A 13,126-nucleotide genomic window follows, 5' to 3' on the forward strand; every position below is an offset into this window, starting at 1 on the left:
TTGAGCATAGTACTTGTAAATGGCATTAAAATATTCCTTTATTAAAGATTACCCTTTTCCTTTTATGAGCATGCCATCATTTACTTTGCCATTCATATGTTCTTAAGTAACAGTTTACTTCTTGTTCTTTACTGTTGTACATACGTAATAAAGATCATGACACCCTCTCTCTCTGCTTCCTTACGGATCCTCTCTTCATTTACTTTTTGTGTTCTCTGCCCTGTGTGGTCTTTTGTTTGTACTCACTCTCTTTCATTTATTTTTCTTTCAGATCTAAAATAAATAAATAAACAGTGTAAAGACAGTTAAAATCCTTCTGGACTCCTTCTCAATCCCATTCTATTTCCTCCCTTCCCAGAGCTAGCCACTTCTCTGAAGTTGATGGGTATCCTTCTGTGATACTTTCTATTTTATACTTTTATTCCACAAGTAATATACAAATATTTTAATATGAAATTTTAAAACATTTAAAGTAATAGTATATTTTTGTATTTCTTCAGGTTAAAAACATTTTTTCAGTTTTAATTTTTACTCAGTATTATGCTTTTGAAATTTTGTCTCTGTTGATATATGTAGATTTTGTTTTCACCGCTGCATAGTATTCAATTGTATGACTATGTCATGGGTATCCATTCCTCTGTTGATGAACGTTTCAATTGTTTTCAGTTTTTGGTGTTACAGACAATGATGCAGTAGCATCTTTGTCCTTTGTCTCATTGTGCACCCATGTAAGAGTTTCTCCAGGTCTGTATTTAGAAGTAAGATTGCTGAGCCATATAGGGTATGCCCATCTCAACATTATGAGATAGTACCAAATAACTTTCTAAAGTGCTTAGTACCTCTTTTTTGTTTTTGTTTTTAAATGTTGCTCTGGATGTGGTTTCAGTTGTGGGACTGCTGGTTCAAGAGTTGATGTGTTTTTACAGATCTAGATAAATATTGTCAAATTATTTCCCAAGAGGATTTTCTCAGTTTACGTCATCACCAACATTCCAATGCTAATTGTTATATTTTGAATGTCTTTACTTATTTAGTTGATGGAAATTTGTGACTCATTTTCATTTGTATTTCTTACATATGTTAGCGATTTTGATAATAGGATGTATCTATATTTAGTGTGTATTATCATTGACAGACTGACTATTTTGCCTGTGGAACCCGGAATAGAGAAAGATAATAATTACTAAACTTAACTTATTATGAACTTCCTTTCAGTACTTGAAAGTGGCAAACAATACCAAAGAATTAGAAGACTGTGAGCAAGCTAATAAATTGGGAGCAATTAACAGCACTTTAAGGCAAGTTTTATTTTAGTAGTATTAAGAAAATATTCTCTTATTTAGTTTATTTATATCAGAAATCTTCTGGCTTTTTTTTGTGATTTTGATAAAAAGTTAAAGTTTCAACTAATTTTTAAAAGGAAGAAGTTATTCTTTATCCTAAGTTCCATATAGCTTTGCTTCCTCTTCTAATTTGTTCTTTATATTTCTAGAATGTATCATCAATAGTGACTCTATTAAAAAGTAAAAATTTAGAAGATTGCTCAACTAGCAGGGCTTACGGATCCATTCTTCCTGATTACTATGAGAAAAGGAACTTGAACTTCCAAGTCTTTTATAAATAGTAATTCAATCTATATGTTACATTTTGAATGATAAAAGTTACTGTTAACATAACTGTTGACTTTTCCTTATTTGCGCTAGTTTAAACCTGCTTTTTAAGGCCAAGATAAAACAAGTGGTCTCAGATTATACAGCATAAAATGACGGAACATATCTATAGTTGGGAGTGGGGAATGGAATATTACTGAAATTTTAAAAATTTCGCTGTTTGTTTAGTTTTGTATTTATGTACTATACTTGTTAAAGACTTAGTAAAGTTAGCAGTCTTATTTATTATCTTATTTATTGAAGAAAAATTTTAGTATAGAAAAATAGAAAAGATAATATAATAAACACTCGTATATCCTCCACTCCTAATGAATAAATGTTAACATTTTCTACTATGTTTTTAAGAAAAGAGAAATATCAAAGATAAATTTACAATCCCCTATATTCTATTCCCTAATCCTGTTTTCTTCCCTTATTTCTTAGAGGTATCTTCTATCATGAATTTGCTGTATGTCCAATCCATGTTTTTTGTTTTTATTACATATATGTATATATATAGTTTTGTGTATGTGATTTTATTTTTCCTTTACGTAAATGATATATTACTGTACTTAACATTCTGCGTTTTCTTTTTACACTGAACATTTTGCTTTCTAGATCTGTCCATGTTAAAACATAGAGATTTATCTCATTCTTTTAACTGATTAATGGTTTTCATCATAGAAATATACCATATTTTATTTAAATATTCCTCTACTGGTGGACATTTAGGTTGTTTCAAATTTTTTACTTCTACAAATTATACCACCTCGAGCATCCTTGATAGTGTTTTTTTTGGTGTACACAAGAAGTAAAACTGCTGAATCTTCAGATTGCTCTCTTGCAACTGTTCTTGATATTGCCTAATGGCTTTCCAGAGTACTTGTGTGGATATATACTGCCTCCAGTGCTGAGAACTTTTTTGATTCTCCACGTCCTTGCCAAAAGTTGATAATGTTTTATGAGTGTGAAATAGTATCTCATTTTTGTTTAATTTATATTTTATTGATTACTAGTGAGTTTGAGCATTTTTTCATCTGTTTATGGGACATTTGAGTTTCTTACTCATTCAGCAAATGCATGAGTATTTGCCAAGCACTGTTCTAGGGTACTAGTAATGTAATAGTGTACATGACAAACAAATTCCTGCCCATGTGCAGCTTAATCCTAGTTGGAGGAGATATGCAATAAACGAGTAAAGTATATGGGAAGTGAGTAAAATGAAGATGAGTGCCAGGGAGAAAAATAATGCAGGGAAGAGCAATAGAGAGGGCTAGGAGTGAGGGGGCTTACACTGGTTTAAATTGGCTGGTCAGAGAAAGGCAAAGTGATAATAGGACGTTTGAGCAAAATGCTCATGAAGGCATGAGTCATAATATGGCTGCCTGGGAGATGATTATTCCAGGCTTGTATAATTTATAATTGTTAGTAAAACGGCCCTGAGGCAGGAGCATGCCTAGACTATTTGAGGAACCACAAGAAGGCGAGTGTGGCTGGAGTACAGAGATAAAGGACAAAGAAGTAGAAAACAAAGTCGTAAGATGCTAGGGATGGGGCAGTGGTGGGGTGTGGCAGGGAAGAGATCCTGTAGAGCCTTGAAAACAATTATTATGAGTCTTGCTTTTTTTTTGGTTTATTGTGGTAACATTGGTGTATAACATTATATAAATTTCAGGTGTACATCATTATACTTCTATTTCTGTAGGGATTACATCATGTTCTTATGTTCACCACCCAAATACTAATTACAATCCATCACCACACACATGTGCCTTATTATCCCTTTCACCCTTCTCCCTCCCCCCTTCCCCTCTGGTAACCACCAATCCAATCTCTGTCTCTATGTGTTTGTTGTTATTATCTACTACTTAATGAGTGAGATCATATGGTATTTGACCTTCTCTCTCCGACTTATTTCACCTTGCATAATACTCTCAGTGTCCATCCATGTTGTCACAAATGGCTGGATTTCATCATTTCTTATGGCTGAGGAGTATTCCATTGTGTATAAATACCACATCTTCTTTATCCATTCTTCCCTTGATGGGCACTTAGGTTGCTTCCATGTCTTGGCTATTGTGAATAACACTGCAATGAACACAGGGGTGCATGTATCTTTGTGCATTGGTATTTTCACGTTCTTTGGATAAATACCCAGCAGTGGAATAGCTGGATCATATGGTAGTTCTATCCTTAATTTTTTGAAGAATCTCCGTACTGTTTTCCATAGTGGCTGCACCACTTTGCACTCCCACCAGCAGTGTATGAAAGTTCCCTTCCCTCCACATCCTCTCCAACACTTGTTGTTTCCTGTCTTGTTAATTATAGCCATTCTGATGGGCGTGAGGTGATATCTCATTGTAGTTTTGATTTGCATTTCCCTGACAATTAATGATGCTGAACATCTTTTCATGTGCCTGTTGTCCATCTTTATATCTTCTTTGGAGAAATGTCTGTTCATGTCTTTTGCCCATTTTTTAATTGGGTTGTTAGTTTTTTTGTTGTTGAGATGCATGAGTTCTTTATATATTTTGGACAATAACCCCTTATCAGATGTATGATTTGCAAATATCTTCTCCCAGTTGTTAGGTTGTCTTTTCGTTTTGTTGATGGTTTCCTTTGCTGTGCAGAAGCTTTTTAGTTTGATGTAGTGCCATTTGTTTATTTTTTCTATTGTTTCTCTTGCCCGGTCAGACCTGGTGCTTGAAAATATGTTGCTAAGACCGATGTTGAAGAGCATACTGCCTATGTTTTGTTCTACAAGTTTCATTGTTTCAGGTCTTACATTCAAATCTTTAATCCATTGGGAGTTAATTTCTATGTATGGGGTAAGGTAATGGTCTATTTTCATTTTTTTGCATGCGGCTGTCCAGTTTTCCCAGCACCATTTGTTTAAGAGACTTTCCTTTCTCCATTGTATGTTCTTGGCTCCTTTGTCGAAGATTAGCTGTCCATAGATGTGTGGGTTTATTTCTGGGCTTTCGATTCTGTTTTCATTTTCATTTGTCTCCAAGTATTTTTTGATTTCTCCTTTGATTTCTTCGTTGACCCAATCGTTGCTCAGTAGCATTTTGTTTAATCTCCACATATTTGTGGCTTTTCTGATTTTCTTCCTATAGTTGATTTCATACTGTTGTGGTCAGAAAAGATGCTTGGTATTATTTCAGTCTTCTTAAATTTATTGAGATTGTTTTGTGGCCTAATATGTTATCAATCCTGGAGAATGTTCCATGTGCATTTGAAAAGAATGTGTATTCTTCAGTTTTTGGATGGAATGTTCTGTATATATCTACTAGGTCCATCTCTTCTAGTGTATCATTTAAGGCCAATGTTTCCTTATTGATCTTCTGTTTGGATGATCTATCCATTGGTGTAAGTGAAGTGTTCAAGTCCCATACTATTATTGTGTTACTGTCTATTTCTCTTTTTATGTCTGTTAATAATTGCTTTATATATTTAGGTGCTCCTGCATTGGGTGCATGGATATTTACAAGTGTTATGTCTTCTTGCTGGATTGTTCCCTTGATCATTATGTAGTGCCCTTCTTTGTCTCTTTTTACAGTTTTTGTTTTAAAGTCTATTTTGTCTGATATGAGTATTGCTACCCCAGCTTTCTTTTCATTGCCGTTAGCATGGAGTATCTTTTTCCATCCCTTTACTTTCAGTTTGTGAGTGTCTTTAGTTCTGAAATGTGTCTCTTGTATGCACCATGTATATGGGTCTTGTTTTTTTATCCAGTCAGCCACCCTATGCCTTTTAATTGGAGCATTTAGTCCATTAATGTTTAAAGTAGCAATTGATAAGTGTACTTACTGCCATTTTTTAACTTTTTTTTTTTGGTGTTTTAGTAGTTCTTCTCTGTTCCTTTCTTCTTCTCTTGCTTTCTTCCCTTGTGGTTTGATGGCTTTCTTTAGTATTATGTTTGGGTTCCTTTCTCTTAGTTTTTTGTGTGTTTATTATAGGTTTCTGGTTTGTGATTACCATGGGGTTCATACATGGTAACCTACGTTTATAGCAGTCTATATTAAGTTAATAGTCTCTTTATTTTGACCTCTATCTGAAAGCTCTACTCTTTAACTCCCCTCCTCCCACATTTTATGTTTTTGATACCATATCTAGCCTCTTTTTTTTGCGTTTGTATCCATTACCCTCTTATCATGGAAATAGATCATTTTTCCTTTTTGTGGTCTTCTCTTTTCCCCTTAAATAAGTCCCCTTAGCATTTCTTGTAGTACTGGTTTCTTGGTGACAAACTCCTTTAATTTTTGCTTATCTGGGAAACTTTTTCTCTCTCCTTCCATTTTGAATGATAACCTTGCTGGGTAGAGTATTCTTGGCTGTAGGTTTTTTCCTTTTAGCACTTTAACTATATCATGGCACTCTCTTCTAGCCTGTAGGGTTTCTGCTTAGAAGTCAGCTGATAGCCTTATGGGGTTTCCTATGTATGTAAGTTGTCTTTCTCTTGCAGCTTTTAGGATTCTCTCTTTACCTTTAATTCTGGACATTTTAATTATGATGTGTCTTGGTGTGGGCCTCTTTGGGTTTATCTTGTTTGGTGCTCTCTGTGCTTCCTGTACCTGGATGTTTGTTTCCTTCCTTAGGTTAGGGAAGTTTTCAGCAATTATTTCTTCAAATAGATTCTCTGCCCCTTTGTCTCACTCTTCTCCTTCTGGGACACCTATAACACGGATGTTAGTGCGCTTGATGTTGTCCCAGAGGTCCTTTAGACTGTCTTCACTCTTTTTAATTCTTTTTTCTTTTATCTGTTCAGCTTGGGTGATTTCTTCTAGTCTTTCATCCAGCTTACAGATGCATTCTTCTGTATCCTTTACTCTGCTTTTGAGTCCCTCTAGTGAATTTTTCATTTCCAGTATTGTTTTCTTCATTTCTGATTGGTTCCTTTTTATATCTTCCATTTCTTTGTTGACATTCTCACTGAGTTCATCCATTCTTCTCCCAAGATCAGTGAGCATCCTTAACACTCGTTGTTTGAACTCTCTGTCAGGTAGGTTGCTCATTTCTGCTTCGCTTAGTTCCTTTTCTGGGTTTTGTCCTGTTCCCTTACTTGGAACGTATTCCTTTGCCTCTTCACTTTGCCTCTTTCCCTGTGCTTGTGTCTATGTATTAGGTAGGTCGGCTACGTCTCCTGCTCTCCTAGAGGTGACTTTATATAAGTGATGCCTTAGGAGGCCTGGCAGTGTGCTTCCCTCTCCTCTCCAGTTGCAAATGTTCCAGGAGTGACCACTGTGTGGGCTACATGTGTCCTTCTGTTGTGGCGGGGTTGTGCTTCCCGTAGGTGCCCAGGGAGGCTGAGCTTTGCCCTTGGCCAGCTGTTGTAGTGCTCAGCTGCATGTAGTTGTTGTCGGCCCTTCACTCTCTTTATTGGGTGTGAGGTGTCCCAGCACAGTTGGCTGCAAGGTCTAATAGCACATTCGTGTTGCTGTATTTCTATTAAGTGAGTAGGCCCCCAGCGTGGCATGTTGTTAGGCTCAAGGGCTTACAATTGCTATAAACCTCTACCCTTTAGGTCCCTTGTCAACTCTCTGAGGATTGCAGCCTGGTGGGGCTGGCCTCAGGCACGGGAGCACCCAATTGTTTCAGGCTTTGGAAGGTGGGGCCAACCCCCATGTCACTCTTTGAGAAACACAAGTCTTCTGCAGCTGACAATCCCCGCTGCCTACAGGTGTACACACACAGTCAACACAGTCCTGCCCTGTGCGTTTGCCCCTTCCCCCTGAAGTGGACCATGTCTCTCCAAGTCGGGAGCCCCACACTCTCCACCCACTCCTTGCACACATCCTGCCCTACAGAGGCACACCCAGTCACCAGGCTGTGGAGAATCCAGGCAGCTCCCTTAGCAGGCCCACAAGTTGCCCGAGGGCTTGTTGTTGGGTGGGGTCAGTCCCTAGGGTGGGCTGCTTGCCCTGGCTGAGCTGAATTAAATTGGTGCTCTAGTGGGTGGGGCAGACCCTGGGGTAGCAGGCCCCAGGGAGAACTCCAATGGCGTCTGCCAGCCTCTGTGTCAATATGCCCACAACAGGCCACCACAATGGCCACCGCCAGAGTCCCAGTCCCTGGAGAGTTCTCACGTCTCACTGAGATTCACTCAGAGCCTATCAGGTGAGTCTCTTTTCCCCAAAGGGCTATGTACCTTTCTTTCTGCTGATTTTAGGTTGCTTTCTGAAACAGGTGGGTTTGTGCATGGGCCCTTTAAGAGCCGGTTTTAATTTCTTTGTGAACCAGCTTTTCTGGGGGTACTCCCCAATGTTTTAGTAGCAGGCAAAGTCAGATATTATGCCACTTGTCTCGATTGTGCTGGGTCCATAAAATGCCTACAGCAGGAGTGCTCCCCGGCTCAGGGCCCTGCTCCTCCAGGGAGGGCTGCATACCTTTGGGCTGTTCCTGGGCGGCCGTGAGGCGCTGTGGCTTGTGAAGGTGGCATTTTTTCTCTCCAGAAGGGACCTTCTGCCTCTTCCACCTCAATTAGGATTGTCATTTGTTGCAGGAGGTCCTCGTATCCAGTTTTCAGTTCTCTCTCAGGGGTAATTTTTCCAAGAGTACTTGTAAATTGGCTGTGTCCGCGGGAGGAGGTGAGTTCAGAGTCTGCCTACGCTGCCATCTTGACTTCTCTCTGAATCTTGCTTTTAAACTGAGTGGAATGAAAAGTTATTAGAGGATTTTGAGAGAGCGTGTTGAGGGAGCCATGTGTTATGTTGTAGAAGCCTGGTTATGTGATTATTATAGTAATCCAGAAAAGACATGATGGTGGTATAGTTTACACTGTGGTGATAGCAGTAGAAATGATAAGTGGTCAGAAACTGGATAGATTTTGAAGGTAGAGCCGACAGGATCTGCTGAAGAATTGGATGTGGGCTGTGAAAAATGACAGGAGCTTTGAATGACTATAACATTTGGAACTAGAAAAATTTGAAGTTGCCATTTACTGAACTGGGGACATCTGCAGGAGGAGCAAGTTTGATGGAAAAGTATAGTTCAACTTTGGACTTGTTAAGTTTGAGCTCCTATGAGACATCCAATTGGAGAGGTCGAGCAGGCAATTAGATATGCAAGTCTCAATTTCATGGGAGAGGTCTGGGCTGGAGATAAAATGTGAGAGTCATTCACTGAATATATGGTATTTAAAAACCATAAACCTGAATGAGATTACCAAGGAGAGAATATAAATAGAGAAGTGATTAGGAACTGGGCCTTAACTCATTACAAAATTTTGAGGTAAATTGCTTGTTCATATTTTTTGCTATTGTTTCTCTATTGGGGGGTTGCATTTTTAAATTATTATTGATTTGTAGGCATTCTTCATATAATATGATAATTCTTTGTTGGCTATAAGGGTTGTTAGGGCTTGTCTTTTCATTTTACGTATAGTTTTTTTTGTTGAACAAAAGTTATTAATTTTTTAAACTTTTAAATTTAAGAATAACACCCATATAATAAAGTATACAAATCTTAAGTGGGAAGGTCCATTTATTTTACAAAGTGAACCCAACTCTATAGCCACCATCCCAAACAATATACTTGCTACCAAGATTACCATGTGTTCTTTCCATGTCATTACCACCTTCTAAAGTTTACCATCATTTTGGGTTATATTAGCAGAGATTAGTTTTGCCTAGTTACATAAATAGAATATACAGAATGTATTCTTTTGTATCTGACTTCTTTTATTCAACATTATGTCTGTGAGATTCATTCATGTTCTTGAGTGTACTAGCATTTAATTCTTTTTCATGGTATACAGTATTCCATAGTAAGAGTGCATCATAATGTTTCCATCCTACTGTTGATAGCTGGATGTTTTTCCATGTTGGGGCCATTCCAAAAAATATTTTGGTGGACATTTGATGGTGCATTTGGTATGCATTTCTATGAAAAATATACCTAGGAATGGAATTAAGTACTGCCAAATGGTTTTCTAAAATGACTGTATTACATTGTCATTAGTAGTACCCTAGAGTTCCTCATTCTGCAACTTTTCCAACAATTCGTAATTTTTAGACAGCTTTATTGAGGTATAACTGACATACAATACACTGCATCTATTCAAAATGTATAATTTCAAATATATACTCACGAAAATCAGCACAATCAAGATAGTTATCATATCTATCATCCCCAAAAGTTTTCTCATGCCCCTTTGTAATCGTTCCATCCCATCCCTTCCTGCCCCTGTGTTTCCCACTTTGAAGACTGCTACTTTAACTCATAGCACCATCTTGACATCCTGGGGTAAGCCCAAGAAATTCTTACATAAGTAGCTTGGCATCCATCTTCAGACTGACTTTTAGAAAGTCTGGACTAGATGGCCTCAAAGGTTCTTTCTAACTTATTTATAAACTAAATGAGGCCAGCTCTACTAGCATTAGATTGGCATTGCATATCTTTTCTGCTGCCATCACTTTAGGCAGGGGTTAGATGAAACAATCAGCAAAGCCTCATCAAATAAGAATGCTCAAGGCAAAAAGTTCCTTTAAGTTAGTCATACTGCTAACAAGAAAATAGGAATTTATGTCACAATTGCTTTATTCTTTCCTATTTTCAACAGAAGACATATCTGATTAAACATAACTATAGTTATTTTAGCTGTAACTAGAACTTAGGCATTCTTGTTTTATGGTATCGTATATTTCAACTGAGTCAACTACGATACAAATTTTTCTATTAACTCTTATTAGTAAGTTAATTATGTATTCCTATAGGAGAAAAAAATCCCACAGTAAATTGAATTGGAAAAATTATTGATAAAGTTGATGTAGTGCAGCTAGCCTTATATACTTCTTATAGTGGTTATGTTATGCAGCAGTTTCTCAAATACAAAATAAATTCTTGCCTGTGACAGTACTGCATTTGGAAATTACCTGATTTATACTTGGTACACAATTTTTTTACCTTTTTTTTTTTCCTTTTGCGTAGTGAATAAAGAAAAGTAATAATATTCTTATAGATGCTGCTATCATACATTCAAGACAGGTCAAGAAGGTCTGAATATAGATTAAAGAAAATGTAGCTCAAAGTTTATTTGAGTGAAGGTAATTGTTCCTTTATCAGTTCTCCAAACCAGAAATCTTGATCACAGATTTTGTTAAATGTGAGGTAGTATGTAAAATGAATGGTATACCATGATAAAAGTGACATCAGTATTACCAGTGATATGCAATTCTTGGTATTTTGAATCCTATAAGTACAGAAGCAATTTGAATTAAAGCAATTATGAAAGTAAATTTAATAACTACTGTAGGAAAAAATAATAAATATTTACTACAATTTCTAAGTCAGTTGAAAAGGCCAGCTTGAATTTTGTGTATAACTACATCTTATATATATTTGTAAATTGATTTTCTAGTCAAAGTAATTATTATTGAACTAGGTCTAATAATAATTTTAATATAGTTAAGAAACAAATCACTCATGGAAGTTAATAATCTATGTTTTTCATATAATGTGTTTTCATCATTTCTTCATATAACTACTAATAACTGAATTTGTGACACCATCTAATTAATAATGAAGTGACCTCAGATTATGTATTTTTGATTAAATTAGAATACAGTGTTAACATTTTCAACTTCAAATTTAATCATTTTTCTTTTTCATTCCTCCTTCCCATAGTATTCAAAGCAAAGAAGCTTTCATTGACTGGGCAAGATATGATGATTCACAGGATCACTTTTGTGAACTTGATGGTAATAAAACAAACTATTGTAATTAAATTATTTTAACTTTAACCCTTTTATAAGACGCTGAAATCAATGAAAACACAGAGTTATAACTTTAATAAATTGGATGTTGCTATCTGGATCTTATTATTCATAATGGCATTTATTGAGAGCCTATGTTCCAGGCCCTGTGCTAAGTGCCTTAAGTACATTATTTCTAATCTTTACAGCTACCTTAATAGGTGTGAGGAAACTGAGTCTCAAAAAGACTAAGTAATTTGCCCAAGATCACACAGTAGCAAGAAGCTGAGACAGGATTCAATTCCAGATCTGACTGAATTCAAAACCTGTATTCTTTCCATTATGACACACCATCTCCTATGGACCTTCAATTCAAGCCACTTAGTTATAGGTCTGTAAACATATTATAAAAATGTTCACACTAGAATTTGCTGGAGGTCTCAACAAACTAACATAAAGGCACCTTCAAACATTAGGGAGGACTCTAATTTGACTTGCCTTCAGCCCTGTTTTCAAGAGTCTCCTGAAATGGTACAAAGATAGGGCACTGTTCAAGAGTAACTACCACTTCTCTTGACAGAAGATAATTGAAGTGACTCAAACTTTTTTTTTTTTTGGTGAGGAAGATCAGCCCTGAGCTAACATCTGATGCCAATCCTCCTCTTTTTTCTGAGGAAGACTGGCCCTGAGCTAACATCCGTTCCCATCTTCCTCTACTTTATATGGGACGCCGCCACAGCATGGCCCAACAAGCAGTGCGTCGGGGCGCACCTGGGATCCGAACTGGTGAACCCGACCCGCCACAGCGGAGCGCGAGCACCCAACCGCTTGTGCCACTGGGCCGGCCCATCAAAATTTTTTATCTATAGGAGCATATTCCCAAGAGTTGTGCTGAGTAGGCTTACGTAATTCATTTGGCCTCTCTTCGACTTTTACCTTGCTATTGTTATATTTTTTGGTGGTGGAAGACAATTTGAGGTTCAAGCATGCACAGTTGGAAACAGCAGAAGTTCTTCTGAACTCTTAAATCATCTAGAGTGGTCATACTGGTTTCTAAAAGTTTTAAAAAGATTCATATATAGAATTAGGCTTTTAATCCAGTCTGTAATGGAATAAGTTACACTGAGCTTCTGCAATAGTATGGTAAAGTGAGAAGAATGCTGGGAGATGGAATGTTATTACTGTGGTTTATATGGTTTCAGCAAGGAAATTTTTAAGAAATCTGAGCAAAGGTTTTTTTGGTATCTGATTATAATAATGGGCAGTTAATAAAATACCCCTATTATGATACTTAGAATTGGCAAAGATTTTATCAAAGCAAGCCATTGTTCTCGGTTAAGTCATCTTATCACTGCTCATGCTTTCATTTTGGCTTTGGTTGTCATTCTAATTATATTTGAGTGTTTAACATTCGTAGACTTTCCAGGTTCTCATTTTACCTATTCTTTGATTAAAATAAAAAATTTTTAGTAGTGCTTATTTAACAGGTTTTCAGATTTAAAAATCATTTCTGTGAGTATATATTTCTCTTACAGTAAATAGGTATTTAATAAAAAAAATACTCCATTGCACTTGCTATGATTAAATTGATATGCTCAATTCTTTGTCATCAATATAAATAGTGTTAACTACTTGTTTAACATTAGCTTCTTGTAAAAGTGGAAGAGATGTCCTATAAGAATTTACATAAAATCAAGAGTTTTAAGATTACATAATTAAAATAATTAGTAATTTTTATATTTTATGTAATTATTAAACATATAAAACCATGCTACTAGTTGG

At 36.4% G+C, this 13,126-nt stretch overlaps 1 protein-coding gene across 6 annotated transcripts in view; it reads left to right on the forward strand.

Moving 5' to 3' along the window:
- ERO1B (endoplasmic reticulum oxidoreductase 1 beta) overlaps positions 1 to 13,126 on the forward strand; it is a 64,911-nt gene that overhangs the window by 19,674 nt on the left and 32,111 nt on the right. For all 6 annotated transcript variants that reach the window (XR_009220426.1, XM_058542970.1, XM_058542971.1 and 3 more), the window contains exons 5-6: positions 1,216 to 1,298; positions 11,277 to 11,350. Coding sequence is in view for 5 of the 6 variants with exons in the window: in XM_058542970.1 (XP_058398953.1) it covers positions 1,216 to 1,298; positions 11,277 to 11,350 (157 nt within the window). In the remaining variant the exon portion in view is untranslated. The remainder of the gene's footprint in view (positions 1 to 1,215; positions 1,299 to 11,276; positions 11,351 to 13,126) is intronic.

The sequence above is a fragment of the Diceros bicornis genome, chromosome 6 (genome assembly GCF_020826845.1).
Source record: "Diceros bicornis minor isolate mBicDic1 chromosome 6, mDicBic1.mat.cur, whole genome shotgun sequence".
NCBI classification, from domain to species: domain Eukaryota; kingdom Metazoa; phylum Chordata; class Mammalia; order Perissodactyla; family Rhinocerotidae; genus Diceros; species Diceros bicornis.